Raw genomic sequence first — 26,459 nt, 5'->3', positions numbered from 1 at the left:
ATGGCGTGTAGGCCTACTTGGGCATGGTTAATTAACCTTGCATAGGTACCGGTCAATGCCCCCTCCCTCCGTCAGCGCCGTCTTCTTGGTTACCTGTTTGACCCTGAAAGTCGACCCCTGATGGCGTACTTCCAGAGCCATTGGATTGGAAAAATAACGTGGGAAAGATTTTAGAGTTTGTAATTTTTTTGTTCAGTTACTTCTTAAAATCCAACAATATTTGCTAGTACATGTATAGAAACTTATATAGAAAAATTACCTGAACTAAAAGAAAAATACCCTGCATCAATTTTTCATACAATGCAATGAACTATCGAGTGTTTATTTCTGCCGAGTCCGTTTGGTGTTTCAGCTGCGGAGAGTTTGGCCATATCAGCCGGGCCTGCAAAAAGGACCGCTCCAACCCTGACAACCCTCTCAACCCACTCCCAACCTTGGTACACGGAAAATTTTTAACGACGATAGATTTTAACGAAAGATTTTAACGACGATACCAGACGTGTTCTTAATGAATAAAGAGATCAATTAAGTAAGATTCTTAATAATGAAGCTCGGGGTGCCCTCGCCAGAGCCCGTTTTCAACATATCAACGAGGTTGACACTTGTTCTTCTTACTTTTTCAACCAAGAAAAATCTCACTCTCAGTCTAAATCTCTGTCGAGTGTCCGTCTTCCCTTCGGTGATCTTACGGACGATCCCGTTCAAATAAAAAACATGTCCGTAATTTTTTTCGAAATCTGTATAGTCGACCTCAAACTGACGAGGGTGCCCTGAACCAAATTTTAAATGATTTACCGAGACTTGACTGTGGCGATTCGAAGGATCTTGACGTTCCTCCGAGTCTGGAAGAACTGGATGCAGCGGTCAAACAACTTGGCAGAAATAAAACTCCCGGCCTGGACGGTCTCACTTCGGAATTCTTTCAGTCCTTCTGGCCTCTTTTCAAAGACGATTTTCTCTTTGTTATCTCCCTCGCTTGCAGCTCCGGGATTCTTCCGCATACTTTTCGTCGAGCTGTCATTATGCTCATTCCCAAAAATGGAGACCTTTCTGATGTAACCAATTGGCGTCCGGTTTCCCTCCTAAATACGGACTATAAATTTTTGACAATTTGCTTGCCAATCGCCTTAAACAATTTATTGGTAATGTGGTACACCAGGACAAGAGTTACTGTGTTCCTGGTCGGACTATTTCTGATAATATTTCTCTCATTAGAGATATCATTAATTTCTGTAATTTTAATGATGTTCCTTTAGCCGTGGTCAACTTGGACCAAAAGAAAGCTTTCGACAACGTTGACCACGATTTCTTGTTTGATACTATGAGAGCCATGTTTTGGAGACGTTTCCATATCATATATTAAACTTTTGTACAGTGGCGCCAAGAGCCTCGTGTGCGGTTCTTTGACTGCACCCTTCACCTTCGACAAGGGCATCTGTCAAGGATGCCCGCTTTCGGGCCTCCTTTACTCTATTGCGATAGAACCCTTTTCTCCTTCCCGGTACTGATAAATATTGCTCGGTCTCGGCATACGCCGACGACATTTCCATTTTTGTCACCTCCGACGCCGGTTTTAAAATAATTGAGCACACATATGGTCTTTTCAGCAGAGCCTCTGCTGCAAGGTTAAACACTCAAAAATCCCAGGGGTTGTGGGTCGGTTCGTGGACCGGACGAGTCGACCGGCCCCTGAACTTTCAGTGGAACAATCAAGGTCTTACTTTTCTTGGAGTTCGCTTAGGAAACACTCACGACTTTCTCAAACAAAAATGGACTATCTGTAAAGAAAAACTTAACAAACCTCCCTGTCAATGGAAACAGCTCTCTTCTACTCTGTCCTTTAAAGGCAAAATTCTCGTGGCCAATCGACTAGCCGCGTCTAAACTCTTTCACGTCTTGGCCCTTCTCTCTCCCCCCGATAATTTCCTGAGCGAACTCCAAGATTTGCTGGTCGACTTCGTCTGGTCCGGAAAAAGACATTATCTTAAAGAAACAAATTCTTTTTCAAAGACCCGATAGGGGCGGTCTTGGTCTTGCATGCCTCCAAGCACGCACGCTCGCCTACAGAATGTCCACTATTCAACGTTTTCTTGATCTTTGCCCTCATCTTGCCTACACCATGGTCAGTTATTTTCTCCGGCGTTACAAGAAACTCGACTTTGACTTTCAACTCTTTCAAATTAATCTCTAACCAAAATTCTTCATCAGCATTCCTACATTCTATGACAAGCTACTGTGTGCTTGGACGGCATCCGGAGCTCGGATTGGCATACCTTTGGATTCGATCAGCCATGTTGTCAACATTCCTATCAATAGTACTCTTCTCGAACATGCAGCTGACGATGGGAACACCTGTTCTCGGCTCCTCTCGTGCGGGATCAGGATCGTCCGCCATCTTCTCAACCCCTCCACCGGTCGCTGGCTGGAAGCCGAAGATTTGCCTTGTGTCTCCTCGAAAATCCGTCGTCCCTCCCTCCGCCTCATTGACAAGTGGCTTTACCGTCTACATCTCGCCCTCCGCTCGTCTTTTTCGCCGCTCTTCGGCTTCACCGGTCTGCTCTCTCCTCCGACCCCTCTCCGCACCGTCCCCTGCTTTCCGGACACTCCGATACCCTTCTTCATCCCTCCCGACCTCAACGGACTCTCGCTATCGTCAAAGACTCTCTACGACATCTTCAACGTTTCCGTCAACTCTCACCCCCCACCGCAATCACCCACTGGCATCGACTCGGCTTTTTCAAGAACTGCAGTCTCTCCATCCCCTGGAATGAGATCTACAAGCTCCCTATTTCCAAGAAAGAAGGCGACGTTCAGTTCCGTCTGCTTCACAACTTCCTGCCTTCTCTCCTTGTTCTTCATCATCTCAACTCCGACATCTCCCCCTCCTGCGGATAGTGCGGAGAGGAAGGAACTGTCGTCCACCTCTTCATCCTGTGCCCTGCCATCCAAGCAGCCCTCAACCTACTACATACCCTGCTCTCCCGTCTGCTTCCCGATCTCCGTCTCAACTTTGACCTCTACTTGATCCTGATCCCAAACGCCAGCAGTTGGGACCGGGACGCGGTCAAACTCGAACATTATCTCATCGTCAGCCTTAAAAATGTCGTCTACTGGTCCTATCGCCCTACTGCCTTTTCCGATCCTCTTCTCGTCTGGTCCCACCGCCTAAAATCAAAAATCGTCATCGAATATCACTATCACCGCTTGAACTCCTCTCTTGATCTGTTTTTCAAAAAATGGTATATAAACAACTCTCTTTTTACAGTAGTTAACAACAACATAACATGGCTGATCTAATCACTGTCTTCTTGCTTTTTTCTTCCTAACGCCTCAAGTCCGGGTCGGCTGCTCGCTTTGTCGGGCGAGGGGATCCCACCGTCCCGTGACGCGGGCCTTTCTTACCCTATTGCTTCTTGTCATAAATTGTGTTTGAGTGACATCTATTATACTTCATAAACTTCGATTCGGATTATACTTCGGTTTGTATTCAGTGTGTCATAAAGTCATGTTTCATCATGTTTTGTGTCTTAATTTTCTCAATGCAATCTTTTATGCCCAAAGTTTGTATTTTTTCTCGTGAATTTCTTTACCATGTTTAATGGGTATCCCCGGAAGTGGCTGTTCGCGCAAACGAAATGTGGTGCGATACCTCTACTTCCGGGTGAGACCCTCGAGTTTTTTCTTCATTGTTTATCTGTTTCTATGAATCTAATTATACTTTGTAAGTTTGGTTTCTCATTAGTTTTTGTTACTTATCGTTAAATGTTCCTTTCCGTCTCACTTACCTATTATACTGTTCATACATTTGTGCAAATTGTATGTGTGTTGTTCAGTAACTTCTTGTTTGTATTCATTCTTCATTTGTATTTTTCACGTGATCTGTTTTCAACCTTATTTAAATGTCTTTTTCTTTGTTATCAAATCCTGTGATAAATGATATTTACGACTCTCTGTTTACTGTGGTCAATCGTACGATAACATGGCTCATCTAATCACTGTTCGATCCCCCTCCCCTCTCCCTTCCAGGAGCTTGGCCACGGCAGTCGGCAGAATTGCCCACGTCCAGAGACGCCGGTGGCCCACTCCGCCCCTTCTCCCACCTCCCCTCTCTCAGCCCGGCCTGAGTCTGGGGCTGCAGCTTGCCTCGGCGAGATATGGGCCGTGGTTCCTCTGCCTCGTGACGCAGGCCCTCCACCTCTCCTTCCAGTAACCCTCCCTGAGCCACATAGAATATTTTCATTAGTTAATTTGTCAATAGTGTATATTTCCTTCCATGTATTGTACAATGTTCCTGACTAAATTTTGCTGCTGCTGTTTTTCTCTTTTGTTCACCCTACCTGTCTTCTTGCCGATTGTAATAATTCCAACTGTTAACAGTTGTTATCGGTTATATTGTATCTCTTTAATAGTACATTCTTCTGTTTTTTTCAGTTATGTTAAAACAAATCTTTTATCTTTAAATATTCTAATTTCTTGTAACTTTTTGTATTTTTGTTCATTTCAATGGAATGAAATAAAGTTTCCACTTGAAAAGTCAAAAAAGTCTTTCTTCAAAGTGAAAACGGACAACTTAATGAGGCGTTGTTTTACTACACAAGGTAGATGGTTCTAATTATAAATTACTTAAGTGCTATGTTAGTAAGTTGGTGTTAATACTGCATTCTTGTGGTAGGCCTGTTGATAGCCACTAATCTAACCTAATTGGCTCGTGGTGTTAATCGTGGTCAACAGGGCAGGATATAAATACAGCTTCATTTCTGGAGATTTGTCGATCATCAAAGAACTAATAACACACACAGACGGCGCTTTGTAGAAATGGCTGTCTGGGTTGATATATTAATGGCTATTAATATGTTTCTCTTATTTTAAGTGATAATAATTGTCCGAGGGAGTTTTCTGCTCATATAAACAGTAACCAGAGAGATAAAATGTAAAAAAAAACCTAAATTAAAACAATCACGGACTAACTATTTAGATTACTTGATATAAACATTTTTCGTAGGAATGTTCAAGTCTCGCTGTGCGACACAATTTCTCTCAGTTGATCATAGATCGTACCTTGGAACGATTTCGAAGACCGCGTACGACCCCAAACGGTTTTGAGAATGGGACATTTCATATCCACTTAAGATTAGAAGGCAATAACACTGGGCTGCCACTTATATTATTAGTGATGTATTCTGGGTTTGACAATGTTTCCTCTCCTTTGAGTAATGGATTGGTATAATTATCCCCTGAAGAGTAGGCAAAATATGTACGTCGTGCATTGTTTGCCATGCAAAAGGGTTTATCCACAACGAACACAGGGCAGGGGTTCCCTTCGTTCTCCCCATTTTCCCTGAATGACGCAATCTACATTCTGCATACGCATCTTGGCACGAACAGAAAAAAGCCCTTTTTAGCTTGTTATAATTGAACTCTAAAGAAAAATGACACTGCGTTTGATTCGGATGCTTCCATGTTTACTTGAACAGATAAAATAAAAACATACATGTTTTCCTTAGACGTGCTCTGTGGGGCGTTGATGTCTGTTTGTAAGGGTCGGTATGACCATAGAGAGTGCAGATCCTTTTTTTCTTTAATTCAGACCGGTGATGAGCGAACTTTTTGGAGTTTCCTGATTAGGTTATATCTGGATCTACAGCATCTGATCAAAAACATTTTCCCCTTAATTTATTAGACAACATTCTTTAAATGCAACTGCTGGCATATTTTCAGGAAGGTCATACGAGACATTTTTGAAGAGTTTGTCTCACCAAAGTGCTTCTGGGCAGTCTCGTAACTATTTAGGTGCGGTATGGGTACAAGCTTCCCCCTCTACTAAAAGCTTGTGTCCTTGTCCCCCAACCCCATTCCTGCTCAAACTAAAGAGAAAAAGGGTATGTTTATAGCCTGCCATGGTCAGTGTTTCAACTATGACCTAACCCGTGTAGTGCCAGGCTCCAGAAAATAAGAGTCCAAATTGTCCCCCGAAACTGTACTCTGGCCACGCTTGTACGTTGTCTGGGTCCATAGAAATTTCCTTCAAAGGATCTCAATGGAGAGTGGCGGAATAAATCCCACATGCAGCAAGGTATGAGACGGAGAGAACCCCCCCCCTGCTTTGTGTTGGTCATTGTCTCGCAGGAATCTGGGGAATTCCTTTCAGACATCTTGGGGGGATGTGTTAAGTAACAATAGTCTGGAATGTGTATAGGGATTGGACATGTTGGAGGGGGTACCCCTCGGTCTCATTTCTTGCTGGGTATAATAAATCCTGTTATTATATACCGACAGGGTACTGACTCCAAGGACTGTTCCAGGGTCTTGTTTCCTCATTGCGAGCTTTGGAGCTGATTCTCTGAGTCTTTTCATCAATTCAGCGTACATTCTACCATGAATCTTTCCAAACTGGCATCCAACAGGCCGGGAAGGCCTTTATTTTCGTGCGGGCTCCACGTTTATGGGTGTCAGTTTCTCTTGAAATAAACCCCGGGTGCAAGAATGTCATGATTTTTTTACAGGCCTAGAGAAGCTCACTGAGGTTTACTAACCAAAAAGGCTACTGCATATTTGATTACAGGAGATCACTGAATAACAAATAACAACAGATGTCCGACAGCGGACGTCTAGCGTCCATCACAAAAGCTCACTGGCGCTCATTGTACGGCCATGAACAAAAAGCAGAGCTCAGTTCAGAAAGGCAACATACGTGTGTGATATTCTTTGCCAAAGTATTTGCAGGGGAAACGTCCAGCTGAGAAGCCATGGATCCCGCTACAAGAATGATTTCTCTACTCGTAGTGCTGGCTTTGAGCCGTGCTAGCTTGGCACTAATGCGTGAAGTTGAACAAGAGGTAGGTTTAAATGAAGTTGTAATGAGGTTTAAAATTAAACAAAATAAAAAACAGCCACACGGTTCTAGTGAAACCACCCGTTTCGAGGAAACGGTTAGGACAGTTTTCTTTTGCCACCGGTGATCTCAGTGATGTGCACGTGGACCACTCTAACCTTAAACTCGAATTATACCACTTTTCAAAAAGAATGTATTGACTTTTGTGGGATCCTTCATTTACATTCTCGGCATCCCATAGGAAATTATCCAGTAGGTTGAACTGGCATCTCAAAAAAATCCAAAAATTGTAATATTTTACTTGTTCAGGCAGCAATATTGGTTAAGTTACAGTCGTGGCCATCTTAACATACAAGCATGCTGAAAGGATGTTCTTTAGTCTCGCGGTCAGCCATCAACAACTACTCCTTCTCCACGAAAACGTCTGCAAAGTTGTTTCCGACTCCTGCATGCACCAACCTTTGCTGTGAACAGCCTGGGTGTGATTGCCCAACCAAAATGGAAAGACAACACCCTTGTATGTGATTCTCTTCCGATTATCCAATATCACATCCAACACTACTTCCCAAACTATGTGTGAAATTTGGTAGCACAAATACCTGTGATGGAAAGGTAAGTTGGCACAATCAAAACAGTCAATATGTGTTTATGGCAGTTTAATGGCCATCTGTAAGGTTTGTATAAGTCGTACAGTTCTGAACGTAATCCAGCATACCTCCAAAATTACACCCGTGTAATAACTGTGGTGTTAAAATCCACACTTTTTGGTGTTATCAGATGACAACGCCATAGGGTGTTACTTTAACACCGTCGGTGTTACTTTGCACACCAATTAGTGTAACAATGCACTGGAGGGTGTTAAAAGTAACACCAGATAACATCAAAATGTTTAACACCAGTAAAAGGTTTTGGTGCAGTCCTCTGTCAACACATGGAGTGTTAAATTTAACGCCGAGTTTTTGCAGTGTACATTCTCACATATAAATACCATACCCCACGAGGAACATGGCGATGTGTCTCTAGACAACTGTCATTTTGTCTACAATTGTATGGGCGGACAAAGTTTGCTGAAATATCAGCTATTTGTGGATGGTTTGATTCATCGGAATGTGTTTTATATGGACAACTAAACTGTCTTATTACTTTTAAACATGGCTGTATTTTTAATTAGTATTAATGGAAGCACTTGTATTATTACCCGGTGTTCTGAAAGCTGCGTGGGATTTCGATTTTTTTCTTGAATTTTGCATTACGTTTTTCCTTTTTTTTTCCGAAACCGTTAATAGTTTGAGCAGCCACCTGTATGTGACGTCAGAAGAGCAGACCCCACTAAGCAATCCATTATGTTAAACTGAATTCAAACATCACCAATAAACCTATGTAGAGCGTCCGTTAGTTTGGGGATTCTTTCTCTTCTTTTTTTCTGTTTTTTCCTTTTTTTCCTACAGTAGGCCTATATAAGCACTCAGTACGTCGATAAGTCCTCCTTTAATCTTTGAAGCGCTTGGTATCCAACCTTCCATTGTCCATGATTGCAGAAATTGCTTTGGTTATGTTTGACGTGTATGTGTAAGTTTGGACTGATCCTAAAGCCGGTTCTGCTGCTCGGGCCGGTTGAGTGAAAGAAAAGTAGTCCATCTTTGAAGGTGCACTGAGGAAAAACTGGCCTGTGGTCAGGTCGTCAATGACGTTACACGCTTTCCTCCATTGTATTGATAAAAGAACACAATACACATCACGGCAACTGTACAGTTCAATTATGTAAACCGAGTGGTTTTGTTTAATGTGCATGTAAAAGAAATGCGTGCGTGTTTTGTGCTTTCTTTCCCCATCCAGATGGATGAATTGTTGTATCGGGATTTGATGCTGTTGGAGCGCTCCCTCAGCACGGACGGTTCAAATGGTGAGTCTGTGCATGCCCCTCCAAATTCTGAAAACTCAGGCACTCCTAATTCTTAAATTACTGTCTGCTTTTTAGCTAGTTAGATATGCAAAAGTTCACGTCAAGGACTTTCCAGGGTTTCCATTTTAGCTGGTCTGGGTGCCTGTCTTTTTCATGAACCAAGCAGTTTCTATACTTTCGCTTTTTTGTCGAACGAGATGTTTTCTCATGTTACAAGTCATACATTGGTCGGTTAAATTAGATGGAACCATCCCGAGCGCCAAATAAAAACCTCTGTCCCTTTCTTGCCGGAGGACGTTGATATCTTTCTTTCATTCGCTGTTTGGCCCATTTCGATCATTGAAGGAATTCGAATGGTCTAAACTACAGCGTGTTTTCTGGAGGCGGGAGGAGCTTGTGTCCTTCGTCCTGGGCAGGGTGCAGAGAACAAAGCAGAGCTGTTCAGAGGACAACTGTGGCCGCTCTGCAAGTCAGTCTCAAAGCAATCTTGGTAATCCACTGCGACAGAGCTATGGATTACCAAGGTTTCGTAAGGGATTACGAATTCCTTCTGTGAGAGGATTTCACAGGATGCAGAGAAACCGTGAATTTTACAATGAGAGTAGGACAAAGATGGTGCGCCATTGAAGGCGTTTACTCACAGCCGTCCAGGATGCCTGCTTAGAGAAGGGACACGTACAATAAAGCTTAAAAATATATTTGTTGATTGTAAAGTTGCACCAACAAATGGACCGGAGCGAGATTTCAACCCACGACCTGTATTTTCCGAATACCGTACCGGTGCTCTACCAACTGAGCTATTCAGCCCACGTTGGTGGTGCTTCCATTCGTCAATATTTTTGTTCAGGAGCGCAAGTCAGAAGCCAGGAATTGTGTATTTCTTTATCATTTGTGCTTCATAGATGAGTAGCAATGAGACGAATACTAACCTCAAACTTAAATTAGCACCCTGGGCGAAAAGGGGCAAATTCTAAACACTGGAAGTGAAAAATAATCGATCCAATCAGCCATTGGTTCAATGTCATGGTTATGCTTTCCTTCGAGGAGAATTTTGTTGAAACCCTGCAATATGGTAAAACTATAATTTCATTCACAAAATCCTGAAAAGAATGTATACCCGACAATCAGTGTAGTATACATAACGAAATGTTTCTGGAGAGCATCTTCTTCGTGATCTTGTTTTCTTTTACCTGGGCACTCCTCGGGTATACTTTGTCCACGTTGTGTCAAATAATATGCAGAAAGAAATTGAAGTGCCTGAATTATACTCTGCGAACAAATTCTGAAAGACATTGGAACGTGAGAATTCCCGCCATCTGATAAGTATGGAATTCCATATCTGCCGTCGCCCGTCACCAGTCGTCCGTCGCATTTTGCTTTTTGTTGTGTCCCAATTCTGCCATTTACCAGTTCCAAACAAGCCATTTTCCGTCGCCCGTCATGCGTCGTCCGGCGTGGGTCACCAATCAGATGGGTTGCATAGGACATGCAAAAGCCGGGGTTTAACAAATGACAATGTGATGATTCCATTCACTTCTAAGGATGTTTTCCCAATAAGGCAAGTACAAATCCCACCTGCAGTACTAGTCCCATAATTAATGCCAGTAATGCTAGACTACCCCTGCCCCTTGACAAGAAAATGTCAGCTTTCTGAGAATTCAACCAAGTGCTTTTTTTTGGGGGGGGGAAACATTGTCAGCAAAAATAATGAGGCCAACTTATCCACAGTCTTATTCTAAATTGCATACTGTAAAAATGTAACAAACCAACTGACATGTAACCAACCTTTAAATGGGATACGTCTCGCGGACAAAATGACCCAAAATGACCCTGTGACGGCCGAGCAGGCCGCTGCGCCGGCAGGGACAATCGAGTTCATCTGCGACTCGCCTGTAAAGGCGAGACGCATCTTTGTTACAATCCCTGCACAGGAAGCCCTCTTGGAGCTCTGCGAGGTTAGAATTGGTAATCGCCCATCGAGCAGTGCAGTGAAGGTACCCGCCATGCTAAGTATGCTAAGGATAGGGCAGGTCCTCCCCATCCCCACCCTATCCGGTTTGAAACGTTCTAGTTCAAAACCGCCCCTGTTCTGCGTTCTTTGAAAGCACATTTTCACAAAACGTGTAATGGCACTGACGTTTTTAATAATCAACGATCTACCAGGACTATACGTATATTCTAACAGTTTCTCTAAGGTCTACGGATGTGCCTAGCCTGGGCATTGGTGTAGCCATTCCGGTTAGATCCAGTATATCATTCCTCGTTAAACGAATTCCACCACAGAGCCACATCCTCAAAAAGTGTTGTAAATCAGAAAATCAGACGTGGGAGTGCTGTTGGACGCAGGCTGCCCTGTGGGCACCTTTTATTATGTTCTTCAACACAGATATTCGAAGATACTTCCAGATAAGGTGCTGGAGGAAAAGACTTGTCTGTGCGCGGTTTTAACGTTTATCTGAAGAATTTTGTATCTGTTAATGTTTTCCTCAAGGAGCTGGCAGGATGCAAAAGCTGAGCCTCGTTGGTAAAGCGGTACAACAGTCTTCCACTTTCGGCAGCAAAGGCAGGGCAAAGAACGCAATTGATGGGAATCGTGCGGCAATTTATCAGCAAGGGTCTTGCTCGAGTACACGTAAGAAAGACAGTTCTCCATCCCCTTCGGCAGTCTTATACTACTTTGGGTTGTTATTACTGATAGAAACAATGTTTCCTAGAGCTTTATGCGTTGTGTACAAAGCCCGTGATCAGTTTACACGTTAGCTAGTGAAAAGCATAGTTCTTTGGGATACAACGTGGATGTCAAAGTGGATGTTGCGTGACGACGTTCCATTGTCCAAACTACTATTATTTTTGTTGACGTAGGGTTCCAGAGGAATCCGTTTTGGAGATTGGACCTTGGAACAGAGCACTGCATCGCCAAAGTCACAATACTCAACCGCGAGGATTGCTGCCGTAAGTTTGAGGCTTCTAAAAAAACCTCTGGTGACGTTAAGAATCTAGTCCCCTGAGCAATACGAGTTTAATTTACTTAATTTAATTAATAATGGGAGACACTTCACCGGGGAGACTACTGTGACAGTTAGCCAAGAGTTCAGCTCATTGATACTTGTTTTATCTCGTTAAAACAGACCAATTAACACAGTACAACACAGGTCAGTACTCAGACAGGGGCCAGGGGCGGCTTAAACCGTACAATTACTGTTATCAGTAGACTTGCTGCCCTACATCTGGTTGTGGATCAATAAAAGACATATATTCAATGTTACTAATACGTCTACAACATTTGACTATCTAAAAATTTACAAGAAACCAGGATAAGACACACTGCTGCAGGACATGATACAAATGCTAAAAACAGAAAATCATATTTACACATTGCAAGGAAAAGGTTATATTAAATGACTTACTTGGCAAAAAGGGGAAATGAAATGCAAAAGATCAAAATGTTTATAGGCCTATAGATAGAGAAAATATGAATACAAAATATGTAGGTAAATAACGGATGGATTCGTGTACAATTACTACCTCTGATTACTATCAGATTATCTGTTTACTATCCACTTCATGTAGGGACAGCATTTATCTGCATGTGAAAGGGGCACCGAATATTCTATGTACAATAAATTATAATAATTTACAGTATTAAATTGTAATAACTTATTTTGACTATATGAAATAAATTCTAGTTTTTTCCACTCAGCTGAACGTTTGAAAGGTGCTCTTGTACGAGCTGGCACACTAACTAGACTAAGCCAAAACCGGGCGTGTGGCTCCAGAGTCACCGATACCGAGGCCAACGTGGCCGGTGGAACCATCGTCAGGGAGTGCGAGAAACCGTTGTTGACACGCTATATTTCCATTGGAAACCTGGCAAAGAGAGCGATGTTAACGTTGTGCGAAGTAGAGGCGTATGAGGTACCAATGGAAGAATGTACAGGTAAACTCAAGAAACAAACCCAAGATGGTCCATGTTGGGGGTTTCTTACTCTTTTGTAATATTGATAACATGTGTAAAGCATATTCCATCTGGGCTGTTTGGGGGTTATTCTTCATTCCGAGTTTTGTTTAAAAATGCATTCGATCAAGGACAAAAACGCAGTTTTAACTTTGATTCTTGGATGTCAGGTTTTATTATTTTCGGCAGACATAGATTACTACGAGTGCAACCTATTAAAACGCAATTACGTAGATGTCGAATTGAAGTTTTAGCAAATTTCCCGGACTCGTCAAAGGATGTAATGTCCCATGCGTTCATTCCGGTAATGCTCCTTTTGCAAGTATTAGTATTAGTTAAAGTCCCATCAATTTCTTTAATAACTAGCAGAGAATAATACCAGCGAATAACAGAGCGCCTCCCATACATATAGTGACTTCCTAGATAACATCAACTCACCTTTAATTTTTTATTTAGGTATCGACAACTGTGAGAGCAGTCCCTGTCAGAACGGTGCCACCTGCGTGAATGGTGTTAGCGATTTTTCTTGTACGTGTGCTACAGGCTTTACAGGCTCTCTCTGCGAAATAGGTGAGTTTGATTTAAATTTGACAAAGGACGATATTCCTAAATATTTTACGCAAAGTAAATGTTTGTCTGATGCAGTTGTTGGGTTAGTTTTCAGGACTTTTATATAAAACTGAAAATTATTTTTAGCAAGGGATTTTCATCATCTAAATTTAATGATTAATGTCAATACTCAAACATGGATATTGAGTGCAAGAGCAGTCCCTGTCAAAAAGTCCAACTTTTGTGGACTGTATAAACGAGGTTGTTTGTACATGCGCTGGTGGCTTTATTACCTGCAAGGGACTTTATCCTTTGTTTTTATCTTGTCTATAATCCAGACATTGATGAGTGTGAAAGTAATTCCTGTCAAAATGGCGCAACTTGTGTGGACGGTATCAACGAGGTTTCTTGTGCATGTGCTGCAGGCTTTACTGGCCCTCTCTGCGAAACAGGTGAGTTTCATAGGATTCAGGCGTTAATGACTGTCAAGATTTTTACCTGCGAGGGACTGTATCCGTTGTTTTTGTCTAGTCTATAATCTAGATATTGATGAGTGTGAAAGTAATCCCTGTCAAAATGGCGCGACTTGTGTGGACGGGATTAACGAGGTTTCTTGTACATGTGCTGATAATCCTGCCATGGACGGAGGGGTCCCCCCATGACCAATCCTTATACACAATCTCGATTATTGTCACCTAACACATTCCCTCTAGATGTCTGTAAAGAATTCTCCAGATTCTGATCAAACAATAACCAAGACAACGGTGGGAGGGTGCTCTCCGTCCCATATCTTGCTTCATGTGTGCCGATGGCTTTATTGGCCTTCTCTGCGAAACAAGTGTGTTGCGTCAAGTTGATCCAGACATCCGATTCTACAGGCAATACATTTTGTGTCATCTCACATCTGGTTCGATGTCTTGTCTATAATCTAGATATTAACGAGTGTGAAAGTAACCCCTGTCAAAATGGCGCAACTTGTGAGGACGGTATCAACGAGGTGTCTTGTGCATGTGCTGAAGGCTTTTATGGCCCTCTCTGCGAAACAGGTGAGTTCCATAGGGTTCAGGCGTTAATGACTGTCAAGATTTTTACCTGCGAGGGACTTTATCCTTTTTTGTCTTGTCTGTAATCTAGATATTGATGAGTGTGAAAGTAACCCCTGTAAAAATGGTGCAACTTGTGAGGATGGTATCAACGAGGTTTCTTGTGCATGTGCTGAAGGCTTTACTGGCCCTCTCTGCAAAACAGGTGAGTTTGATAGGATTCAGGCGTTAATGACTGTCAAGATTTATACCTGCGAGGGACTTTATTCTTTGTGTTTGTCTTGTCTATAATATGGATATTGATGAGTGTGATCCGTGTCAAAATGGCGCAACTTGTGTAGACGGTATCAACGAGGTGTCTTGTGCATGTGCTGAAGGCTTTACTACCATCTCTGCGAAGCACGGGAGGTTCATAGGATTCAGGCGTTAATGACGGTCACGATTTTTACCTGCGAGGGACTTTATCCTCTTTTGTCTTGTCTGTAATCTAGATATTGATGAGTGTGAAAGTAACCCCTGTCAAAATGGCGCAACTTGTGAGGACGGTATCAACGAGGTTTCTTGTGCATGTGCTGAAGGCTTTTATGGCCCTCTCTGCGAAACAGGTGAGTTTCATAGGATTCAGGCGTTAATGACAGTCAAGATTTGTACCTGTGAGGAACTTTATCCGTTGCTTTTGTCTTGTCTATAATCTAGATATTGATGAGTGTGAAAGTAACCCCTGTCAAAATGGCGCAACTTGTGTGGACGGCATCAACGAGGTTTCTTGTGCATGTGCTGAAGGCTTTTATGGCCCTCTCTGCGAAACAGGTGAGTTTCATAGGATTCAGGCGTTAATGACAGTCAAGATTTTTACCTGCGAGGGACTTTATTCTTTGTGTGTCTTGTCTATAATGTGGATATGGATGAGTGTGATCCATGTCAAAATGGTGCAACTTGTGTAGACGGTATCAACGAGGTTTCTTGTGCATGTGCTGCAGGCTTTACTACCATCTCTGCGAAGCACGTGAGGTTCATAGGATTCAGGCGTTAATGACGGTCACGATTTTTACCTGCGAGGGACTTTATCCTTTTTTGTCTTGTCTGTAATCTAGATATTGATGAGTGTGAAAGTAACCCCTGTCAAAATGGCGCAACTTGTGTGGACGGCATCAACGAGGTTTCTTGTTCATGTGCCAAAGGCTTTACTGGCCTTCTCTGCCAAACAGGTGAGTTTCATAGAACACAGGCGTTAATGACGGTCACAATTTTTAACTGCGAGGGACTTTATCCTTTTTTGTCTTGTCTGTAATCTAGATATTGATGAGTGTGAAAGTAATCCCTGTAAAAATGACGCAACTTGTGTGGACGGCATCAACGAGGTTTCTTGTGCATGTGCTGAAGGCTTTACTGGCCCTCTCTGCCAAACAGGTGAGTTTGATAGGATTCATGTGTTAATGACTGTCAAAATCTTTACCTGCGAGGGACTTTATTCTTTTTTTCTTTTTTTTTTTGGTCTTTTCTATAATCTAGATATTGATGAGTGTGAAAGTAATCCCTGTCAAAATGGCGCAACTTGTGAGGACGGTATCAACGAGGTGTCTTGTGCATGTGCTGAAGGCTTTTATGGCCCTCTCTGCGAAACAGGTGAGTTTCATAGGATTCAGGCGTTAATGACTGTCAAGATTTTTACCTGCGAGGGACTTTATTCTTTGTGTTTGTCTTGTTTATAATGTGGATATTGATGAGTGTGATCCGTGTCAAAATGGCACAACTTGTGTGGACGGTATCAACGAGGTTTCTTGTGCATGTGCTGAAGGCTTTACTACCATCTCTGCAAAACAGGTGAGTTTCATAGGATTCAAGCGTTAATGACAGTCAAGAATTTTACCTGCAAGGGACTTTATCCGTTGCTTTTGTCTTGTCTATAATCTAGATATTGATGAGTGTGAAAGTAACCCCTGTCAAAATGGCGCAACTTGTGAGGACGGTATCAACGAGGTGTCTTGTGCATGTGCTGAAGGCTTTACAGGCCCTCTCTGCAAAACAGGTGAGTTTCATAGGATTCAAGCGTTAATGACAGTCAAGAATTTTACCTGCAAGGGACTTTATCCGTTGCTTTTGTCTTGTCTATAATCTAGATATTGATGAGTGTGAAAGTAACCCCTGTCAAAATGGTGCAACTTGTGTGGACGGTATCAACGAGGTTTCTTGTGCATGTGCTGAAGGCTTTACTGGCCCTCTCTGCCAAACAGGTACGTTTCATAGGATTCAGGCGTTAATGACGGTCAAAATTTTTACCTGCGAGGGACTTTATCCGTTGCTTTTGTTTTGTCTATAATCTAGATATTGATGAGTGTGAAAGTAACCCCTGTCAAAATGGTGCAACTTGTGTGGACGGTATCAACGAGGTTTCTTGTGCATGTGCTGAAGGCTTTTATGGCCCTTTCTGCGAAACAGGTGAGTTTCATAGGATTCAGGCGTTAATGACAGTCAAGATTTTTACCTGTGAGGAACTTTATCCGTTGCTTTTGTCTTGTCTATAATCTAGATATTGATGAGTGTGAAAGTAACCCCTGTCAAAATGGTGCAACTTGTGAGGACGGTATCAACGAGGTTTCTTGTGCATGTGCTGAAGGCTTTTATGGCCCTCTCTGCGAAACAGGTGAGTTTCATAGGATTCAGGCGTTAATGACTGTCAAGATTTGTACCTGGGAGGGATTTTATCCGTTGCTTTTGTCTTGTCTATAATCTAGATATTGATGAGTGTGAAAGTAATCCCTGTCAAAATGGCGCAACTTGTGTAGACGGTATCAACGAGGTTTCTTGTGCATGTGCTGAAGGCTTTACTGGCCCTCTCTGCGAAACAGGTGAGTTTCATAGGATTCAGGCGTTAATGACTGTCAAGATTTTTACCTGCGAGGGACTTTATTCTTTGTGTTTGTCTTGTCTATAATGTGGATATTGATGAGTGTGATCCGTGTCAAAATGGCGCAACTTGTGTAGACGGTATCAACGAGGTTTCTTGTGCATGTGCTGAAGGCTTTACTACCATCTCTGCGAAGCACGTGAGGTTCATAGGATTCAGGCGTTAATGACGGTCACGATTTTTACCTGCGAGGGACTTTATCCTCTTTTGTCTTGTCTATAATCTAGATATTGATGAGTGTGAAAGTAACCCCTGTCAAAATGGCGCAACTTGTGAGGACGGTATCAACGAGGTTTCTTGTGCATGTGCTGAAGGCTTTACTGGCCCTCTCTGCCAAACAGGTACGTTTCATAGGATTCAGGCGTTAATGACTGTCAAGATCTTTACCTGCAAGGGACTTTATCCTCTTTTGTCTTGTCTATAATCTAGATATTGATGAGTGTGAAAGTAACCCCTGTCAAAATGGCGCATCTTGTGAGGACGGTATCAACGAGGTTTCTTGTGCATGTGCTGAAGGCTTTTATGGCCCTCTCTGCCAAACAGGTGAGTTTCATAGGATTCATGTGTTAATGACTGTCAAGATTTTTACCTGCGAGGGACTTTATTCTTTGTGTTTGTCTTGTTTATAATGTGGATATTGATGAGTGTGATCCGTGTCAAAATGGCGCAACTTGTGTAGACGGTATCAACGAGGTTTCTTGTGCATGTGCTGAAGGCTTTTATGGCCCTTTCTGCGAAACAGGTGAGTTTCATAGGATTCATGTGTTAATGACTGTCAAGATCTTTACCTGCAAGGGACTTTATTTTTTTTTTTTGGTCTTGTCTATAATCTAGATATTGATGAGTGTGAAAGTAACCCCTGTCAAAATGGTGCAACTTGTGTAGACGATATCAACGAGGTTTCTTGTGCATGTGCTGAAGGCTTTTATGGCCCTTTCTGCGAAACAGGTGAGTTTCATAGGATTCAGGCGTTAATAACAGTCAAGATTTGTACCTGTGAGGAACTTTATCCGTTGCTTTTGTCTTGTCTATAATCTAGATATTGATGAGTGTGAAAGTAACCCCTGTCAAAATGGTGCAACTTGTGAGGACGGTATCAACGAGGTTTCTTGTGCATGTGCTGAAGGCTTTTATGGCCCTCTCTGCCAAACAGGTGAGTTTGATAGGATTCATGTGTTAATGACTGTCAAGATCTTTACCTGCAAGGGACTTTATTTTTTTTTTTGGTCTTTTCTATAATCTAGATATTGATGAGTGTGAAAGTAACCCCTGTCAAAATGGTGCAACTTGTGTAGACGATATCAACGAGGTTTCTTGTGCATGTGCTGAAGGCTTTACTGGCCCTCTCTGCCAAACAGGTGAGTTTCATAGGATTCAGGCGTTAATGACAGTCAAGATTTGTACCTGCGAGGGACTTTATCCGTTGCTTTTGTTTTGTCTATAATCTAGATATTGATGAGTGTGAAAGTAACCCCTGTCAAAATGGTGCAACTTGTGTGGACGGTATCAACGAGGTTTCTTGTGCATGTGCTGAAGGCTTTACTGGCACTCTCTGCGAAACAGGTGTGTTGCGTCAAGTTAATCTAGATTTACTATTCTAAAGACAATACATTTATGTGTAAGCTCACATCTGGATTGATGTATTGTCTACAATCCAGATGTTGACGAGTGTGAAAGCAGTCCCTGTCAAAATGGCGCCACTTGCGTGGATGGTATCAACAAGGTTTCTTGTACATGTGCTGCTGGCTTCACAGGCACTTTTTGTGAGACTGGTGGGTTACGTCAACTTCGTTTAGAGAGCTTGATTTTCAAAACTGAAACATCTGAGGGCGACATGTGGAGTTATGTCTTGTTTATAATCCAGATAATGTAGAGGGAAAGCAATTCCTCTCAAAAGAACGGAACTTGTAAGGATGGTATTTATGAGAATTCCTGCTGATGTGCTGCCGGCTTTCCTGCGCCACTATGCAAAACTGGTGGGTTGCATCAAGTACAGTTGTGAAAGATTTCACTGTTGCCCATGTACACTCAATAAAGATAAAATTGTTGAGTACAATGATGCGCTCTGTCTAGTTTACGGTCTTGTCTATAGTACAGACATTATTTTATGAGAGTGAGAGGAGCAATCCCTGTCAGAATAGTGCGACTGGTGCGTCACGTCCAGATAAAAGAAATTTAATTTGCGAGGATGGTATTAATGAGATATCTTGCAGATGTGCTTGCTTTACTGGCCCACTCTGCGATACGGGTAGGCAAAAATTTTCCACTTGTGGTAATTGGGAGAGTCGTCAGCTTAGAGGATGTTCTAATACCAACATATTACAAAACAATTTCTGAATATTTGTTTGGTGGTAAACCAAGTGACTCTTCAACAAAATAACTGTTAGAGTTTCCTGAAGTACACATTTCGCCTCAAAGTAACGTTGTATTTCACCAGTCTGTGACGAATTTTAACTTAATTGACTTCACTCTTTAAGTGACCACAAGAGGTAACGTGTTCTGGAAATCTGGTCTATCGTTAAATAAGATTGGCAATAACGAGACATAGACAAAACTGTTTGTTTCACACAAAAACGGTCGAATCCAAGAATGCCAGTTTGCTTGAAAGATTATCTGTTTGCTATTTAAGCCGTCTGCATGCAACTTGGGCCACAGTGTGCTTCACATTCGCTTAAAGACCACATTTTTTTCAGGGATGAAGTATTGATTTTATATTTGACTCAGATATTGCCGAGTGCGGCAGCAATCCTTGTCAGAATGGCGCCACTTGCGTAAATGGTATCGACCAGTAGGCCTCACTGGACTTTTGTATGAAACTCTTCAGTGTTTTAAGATGTACAGATGGCGTTAGTGGATTCTCCTGCACGTGTGTTGTAGGTTATAAGGGAAACCTGTGTGAAACTGGTCAGTTGGTGGCATTAAAACCCTAATCCCTTATGGTGTGTTTAAAATCGTACTGAAATTGGAGGACGTGAGACTGTTAGGGTTAAATTGCTGTGACTACTTTCCAATCACCAAAGGTGTACTCAATTATCCTAAAATCAGACGGTTTTAGCTTTAGAAGTTTGAACAGCTTAGGCCTATGCCTTCTTTTTTTTATCTCGATTGTGTGAAGGTATCAATGAGTGCGACAGCAGCCCTTGTCGGAATGGCGTCTGTGAGGACGAAGTGAACGGTTTCCGCTGCCAATGTGACTCAGGATATGAGGGCGTCCTATGCGAAACAAGTCAGTTCGGTTCAGAATTTGATTATCCCCAGGTTTTCACATTCATTTCAGGGGGGATAACGGTTGTATTCTTTCCTGAATGGCGTTGATGGGCCGTAGTGGGAGACCCTGAGATGCTGGTGCAAGCAGATATACTGGTCCTTTTCAAGGTAATGCGCGCATGCTCAGAACTGGCAAAAGGACCTGTATGTACGGCTACCAAGCACTTCAACGTGTCCATTATATCTAAAGGAGATTGTATCAGCAACAAAAATGCCCCTTATGCTACGATAGTGCTCTTGTTATTCTAAACAACTGGGTTTCTCTTAAAATTCAGGACAAGGTGTGGCTCATTGTCCGGTTTTTGTTTTCTTTTTTTTATCTTGTTTTTTGTCTTCAGACGTTTAATCTTTGACTAACTGCAGATATTGGTCTGACATCCTTGACGGCGGACAGTACACCCGCATAACTTCACAGGCCTCATATCCGGCACTGTCTAATGTGGCATGGTTGTTGTCCTTCCGGTGATTTTTTTTTCACTGAGTCCTTGACTTTCTTCACATACCTTTAGCCATTTGCATCGGTGATCACCTTGAAATCGTGCTTGGCCATTTACAATGCCTTTCCCCACCCGTTACACAAATGGAGCAAAACTTCAGTGGAAATCGTGCTTTTGTAGCCTTCTTGGTATGCTCCAATCCAGTGCTGCATGTAGACGGACGAATATCCAGCAAATGGCTGGCCAACATCCTGTCAGTTTGTGATGTACATTGCCCTTCTGGCATGCTCACGCTATACAAATTTACTTTGAAACATTCCGGCCTTTTGTAGATGTTGAATCCTTGTTAGTCAGCATAAGGTAGTTATTCAGTGACACTCGTAGCCGGGGTTCCTTGTATGTCGTGGTATTAGGGTTGAAATGGTCTGGCGAAAACACTCTATAATGTGTCTTTACCTAAGTAATACAAGAACCGTATACAAAAGCAGAATGGTTCCTTAAAAAAGTTACATCCAAAAAATACACACAAACCAACCAACAGATGTCTACGATGTGGGTTCCACAGTGGATTTTTTGTGCTACCAGACAACTTGTCGCATGGAGGCGAGATTCTCTTTTTTCTATTTTTTTTTCTTTTTTTTTTTCACTTCCTAGACGTGTGGTAGAATCTGCCAATGACTTCCTACAATTTACTCATAAGTTGTTTGTTACAGCTCATTCAAGTCCTTCGTTATTAACTTTGCTTTACATTTTTGCAGTGAGAAGCCTTTGCTGGTATTGTTTTCACTGTTTGGGGGTTCGTTCGTGATTGGCTGATACCATAATATCATTGTATCAGACGACTGAAATGCTTGTTGAGAATCAAATTTCGCGTGAGAAACTGACCCCTGGGCACACACTTGGTGGTGCACTACAATAAATGCTCAGAACACCACGATGACTAGGTCCCGTCCGCATCACTCAGTTGTCAGTATAAAAACCATAAAAGGTGTATGGGAAATCGCAATTAGTCGCTAGCTGGCGGTTTCAGTATTCATACGTGTATTCCGGCTACAGCTGAATAATTTGGAAACAAGGTCTTACGTCATTTTCTCTTTTAGTTGTAGGCTCCAAGGAATGTACCACTGATCCATGCATGAACGGCGTCTGCGTAGATTACGAAGGAGGCGGTTTCAAGTGCATATGCTCTCCAGGTTATGAAGGCACTCTCTGCGAAATTAGTGAGTTGGTCACATTTTATGAACACAAACATCGGCTAAGCTTAAGAGGGGTTTGTGGCGTTTATAATGCATTTTTTTCGCTGGCAAAGGAAATTACGTATATTGGGTATACCAGGCAAGATATGGGATGGAGGGGTACCCCCGCTCCTTACCTGTCCAATCCCAATACACACTCTAGACTATTGTTACCTAACACATCCCCCCAGAAGTCTTCGAAGAATTCCTGAGATCCTAATCAAACAATGACCAACACAAAGGCAGGGGGGTTCTCTCCGTCCCATATCTCGTTTCAAATGATATTGGGACTGCGCCTGCTTATTCCCAGTCCTTTTGTTTGTTTCTCAATTCCGTTTTTTTTTTTCGCAGAAAGCGCCACGACACCACAGGTGCAGGTTGAGCTCACAAGTGAATACTGCATTCGGAAAATCGTCATTTTGAAACGAGGGGAATGCACAAGTGAGTAATTGTTCTTTCACTATCGATGTTACGTGTGAAATGGTAAGTGAATGAGGCACAGGCGAGTGAAATGGACATTCACGAAGTTGGGGTCTGGAAAATGACCAACTTAAGTGTCTATTAACAGGCGATCGTTTGACCGGTGCTGTGGTGCGTGGCGGGACCAGCTCCAATGGGCTTCATAACGCCGTGTGCGGCTCTGCTCTGACCGTTGAACAAGCCCAACTAAGCAGGTCTGCTGTGGACGTCGTTTGCGACCCTCCTTTGACGGCCAGGTTTGTCATCCTGGATATGCCTCTGTTGAGAGTCAGCCAGCAGCCGCTGTGTGAAGTGACAGTTGAGCAGGCGACAGTGGGACCCTGTAAGGAGCCATGAGTACACGACAGCTCTTATTTCAGTACACTTCAAAATAAACACTGAACAATTTTAATTGGGCGTTGGAGGGGATTTTTCCGGCAAATTTCAGCAAACAGTTCAATTTATCATAGGACCCACTTCAACAGAAGGTATTGGATTTAGTCTATGAGCAATCTTGTTTCCCTTGTGTTAATTCAAATTCGTTCCAGTGATTAGGGCTTTGGGATCCTGTATAAAAATCTTATTTCCAAGGAAAAAAGGTGTATGGCAATTTGAAAGGTGGATCGTGAGACCGCTGTTTGTCAACATGATTTTATACAAAAACTGTAGCGGATGGGTTCTTACAGAAAAGCAGGGTTCGTAGACAGGGAACAGGCAATGACGCCAAAAAGGCCTGTAAACAAGGTTTGATGTCTTTTTTGTTTTCCTTTACGTTTTTTAAGGTTTCTCCTGAATTTTTCCCACGATCTTTTGCTAACGTTATACGTACATGGTAATGGTACGAAACACAAAAAGAACTGCATCTGTTCACACAAAAAGAGCAAAACAAAACCTTACTGATTTGACTCAGGAAAATTGGCGTAGATAGTATACAAACACAGAATAAGGAATACAAAGGAATCATTCACAATCATCGAAAAATAATTAGGGAACAATGGTATCATACAAAACGACTTGCAATAGAATATCAAGGGCATTAACCGCTCCAATACTTCTAAACTGAACACTCAGAATGCGAAATAGATTTACTGTAAATAATACAGAAAAATCACACGCGGGAAAAGATCTTACATGCGTCGATAAGTTTTAATTTAACTGCACCTATTGGAAAAAAGTAGCAGAGATTACACTGAAGAATGGTGAGAGTGTAGTTTTGAATGCCCACCGAAGTGGAATGATGGAAACAAAACTGAACGGCAAAGCTAACAAATTGTTTGCACAAAAACGGATTTGAATTTCAGAAGAGGGAAAAAGAAACCCCAACACAAACAAAACCGTAGCGTCTGTGCGAAAATGGATGCGTATTGACGACAATGGGCGGATTTGTGTCAAAATTGGCCGGGAAACCTATATTACTACATATGGCAAATGGTTCCAATCATTAATTGCAATGCAGACTTCCCTGTGCATACCGTGTTAAACAAATTAGTACTGGCTTGCAACACGGCAGCCATGAAAACCCTGTGTAGATTTCAAGGGTGTCATACTAACACCGTGTTCAACTGCTATTCAACCTAGGATATAGGCCTAATTCCAGCCCAATTGGTGTCGACTATTACATGAATGACAGATCTGGACTGTCTTATTATATACGTGAAACTGCTGCATCCACCCAAACCCATGACAGCATCTACTGTATAACGGTATGGCTGATGTCAATAGACAATAGTGTAGTTACAGAAGTAGGGCATCCTACTACCGTTTTTTCAGGATTTTTTTATTTGTCTTTCCTTTGTAAGGAATGTTTGGAAAACATAACACCCAGTGTTAATCAAGGTCTAGGGCGGTATGTTAATACAGGTTATCTTATGTAGATTTGTCGGGCATTACAGGGACTACTAACTCATGAATACAGTGCTTTACAGAGATGAATGTACGGGTTGATATTTTTTTACCGGTAACTTGTTTCTGTTGGTTGAAGTGATGCTAATTGTCATTGTCAATCTTCTGCTGATATAAACAGTGATCAGGAGGATAAGACGATCTAATGATGCATACCACTGAATAGGCCTAATCACAGTCACGGACAAACCATTTAGTTTACCTTTTATGAATACTTTTCCTACGAATCTTCCGGTCTCACGCTGTGACGCAATCCCAGTTGTTATTCTTGGGACCGGGTGCGACCCCAAAAGGTTTTGAGAATGAGAAACTGCAAGTCCACTTAAGATTAGGAGGCCTGTGCAATTGGCTGCAACTACTATTTTTAGTAATGTTTTCTGGATTTGTCAGTTTGTTATTTGTGTAATGCAGGTCCAGAATAATCCCCTGGAGAGTAGACCAGATGAGAGATTCAGGAAACACCTGTTGAATAGATGAATGTATTCAATAGTTGGATTGAGAAAAATGGTTTGGATTATCGTACATAATGACTAATAACTTGGAAAATTATTAGTACTTCTAGTATAGATTAGAAAAACATATTTGCGGGTTAAACAAATTTTGGCTTGAAAAGTTATGATTTGAATTGGGACGTTAACCCTAACCCTCCTCAATCCTTCACCTGTTGGAGGACTGAGAAGTGTCAGGGTTAATACATTTTGACATTATAGGAACTGTATGTTCGGTGATTTGTGGATTTCGAATAATGATGGGAATGTGGATGTTTATAGTTATTTGGATTCGCATATGTACTACTTTTTCTACTGACAAAATAATTTATGTTTTTAACTGAAAGTAGTGGATGAATTAAGAATAAGGATGTTGATTTAAGTGTTTAGATGCCTTCAGTTTACAAACGTATCTGAAGCGATAAACTTGTCACTGCACTTGCGGATTCTCTCTTTGAGACTCAGTGATTTTGGTTTCACTTGGATGGGAATTCAATTCTATTAAATATAGCAGCATGATGTCTTTGTTCCTGCCTTGTGATTGTTTTAAAGTTGTTACACATTTTACAGTACGATCTGGGCTGGCTGTTTGAATAGTGCACAGAGACACTCGCGGGGAAGTATCGACGTGGGTGCTCTAACCCCTTTCAATCTATCTCAGTGAAATATGCTTTGAATTGAAGATTGCAGCATCAGCATAATGAGAGGAGGACATTAAAGTTTGAGTTGAAACCTTTTTTCTTTATAAATTAATATAATTTACTTCCCATAAGAGCAAACGTTTGTAGGGTCTGTCCCAAAATGGTACAAATGAGGAAAGAAATAAAACATAGACAAGTACCCTTCAAATATGATCGGTTCCGCAAAAGGGAGGACGACAGAATTTGGGGGAAACTTCCTGGATTTAAAAGGATAGTCTCTGGATAGCGTTTCGACAAGTTGGCCCTTTCCCAAATTCAAATGAAAAAAACTTGCACTTATCAAACTGCTCATGAGTTATCATGATTCCCCATCAATATGACTTAATCACCACAGCCTAAGCACCACCAGGATTATAAAACGGACTCTATGGCCACGGTCGTTCTGTCAGGGTGTAAGCCCAAGTTGAGTTTTATGCTTGAGTCAAATGAAACAAAACAGGTACCAAGCACATTAGATGGAAAAGGGGACTCGCTGTGTGTTGCATGAGTTATAGGCCTACACCCAATGGGCCATTGCGTCTATACTGTGTCCCCTAAGATTTGAAAGGGATTCCCAAGATTCATTCAACACAGAAGAAGAGAAGGGGTTCATTTGTCACAGAATTATCATACAACACCGGCCAAGACATCTACGGGCGTGTGATAGTGCTATGTGTGTAACAGTGCCGTTTTTCTTGATATGAGTTTCGGTTGCACTATTGAAAATCTGCGTCTTGCATCAAGACTAAGGGTCAGAGACTGAAGAGTCCATTACGTAATCAAACTAGGCCTACGGGTCTC

At 42.1% G+C, this 26,459-nt stretch overlaps 1 protein-coding gene across 24 annotated transcripts; it reads left to right on the top strand.

Moving 5' to 3' along the window:
- Positions 1 to 6,347: 6,347 nt before the first annotated feature.
- LOC110984340 (uncharacterized) lies at positions 6,348 to 25,497 on the top strand. 24 transcript variants are annotated; one of them, XM_087142667.1, is made up of 30 exons: positions 6,349 to 6,836; positions 8,669 to 8,735; positions 11,227 to 11,367; positions 11,598 to 11,687; positions 12,436 to 12,672; positions 13,147 to 13,260; positions 13,578 to 13,691; positions 14,172 to 14,285; positions 14,374 to 14,487; positions 14,774 to 14,887; positions 14,979 to 15,092; positions 15,377 to 15,490; positions 15,579 to 15,692; positions 15,795 to 15,908; positions 16,198 to 16,311; positions 16,403 to 16,516; positions 16,608 to 16,721; positions 16,813 to 16,926; positions 17,018 to 17,131; positions 17,418 to 17,482; positions 17,884 to 17,932; positions 18,025 to 18,138; positions 18,230 to 18,343; positions 18,435 to 18,548; positions 18,640 to 18,753; positions 18,849 to 18,962; positions 20,306 to 20,416; positions 21,995 to 22,114; positions 22,481 to 22,570; positions 22,698 to 25,497. In XM_087142667.1, exons 1-30 carry the CDS (start codon positions 6,747 to 6,749, stop codon positions 22,943 to 22,945), a joined length of 3,474 nt encoding a protein of 1,157 aa, XP_086998793.1. In that variant the 5' UTR covers positions 6,349 to 6,746; the 3' UTR covers positions 22,946 to 25,497. The 24 variants fall into 24 exon arrangements, with proteins under 24 accessions (XP_086998796.1, XP_086998795.1, XP_022100110.2 ...); XM_087142660.1 differs by lacking the exon at positions 17,884 to 17,932 and adding an exon at positions 17,620 to 17,733 and having other exon boundaries at positions 17,418 to 17,531; XM_087142670.1 differs by lacking the exons at positions 16,813 to 16,926; positions 17,884 to 17,932 and adding an exon at positions 17,620 to 17,733 and having other exon boundaries at positions 6,348 to 6,836; positions 17,418 to 17,531.
- The last annotated feature ends 962 nt before the right edge of the window (positions 25,498 to 26,459 follow it).

Source organism: Acanthaster planci, linkage group LG10 (assembly GCF_054643075.1).
Source record: "Acanthaster planci isolate LZ-2023a linkage group LG10, COTS_SCS, whole genome shotgun sequence".
NCBI lineage: Eukaryota > Metazoa > Echinodermata > Asteroidea > Valvatida > Acanthasteridae > Acanthaster > Acanthaster planci.
Note: the sequence above shows the minus strand (reverse complement) of the source record. Positions and strands in the feature narration are given on the sequence as shown.

Excerpts from the sequence above, each read along its gene's own strand:
- LOC110984340 (XM_087142660.1), top strand. The coding sequence starts at position 6,747 with ATGGATCCCGCTACAAGAATGATTTCTCTACTCGTAGTGCTGGCTTTG. Across the intron at positions 15,491-15,578 it reads TGGCCTTCTCTGCCAAACAG|ATATTGATGAGTGTGAAAGT; the intron begins GTGAGTTTCATA and ends TCTGTAATCTAG. Across the intron at positions 18,754-18,848 it reads TGGCACTCTCTGCGAAACAG|ATGTTGACGAGTGTGAAAGC; the intron begins GTGTGTTGCGTC and ends TCTACAATCCAG.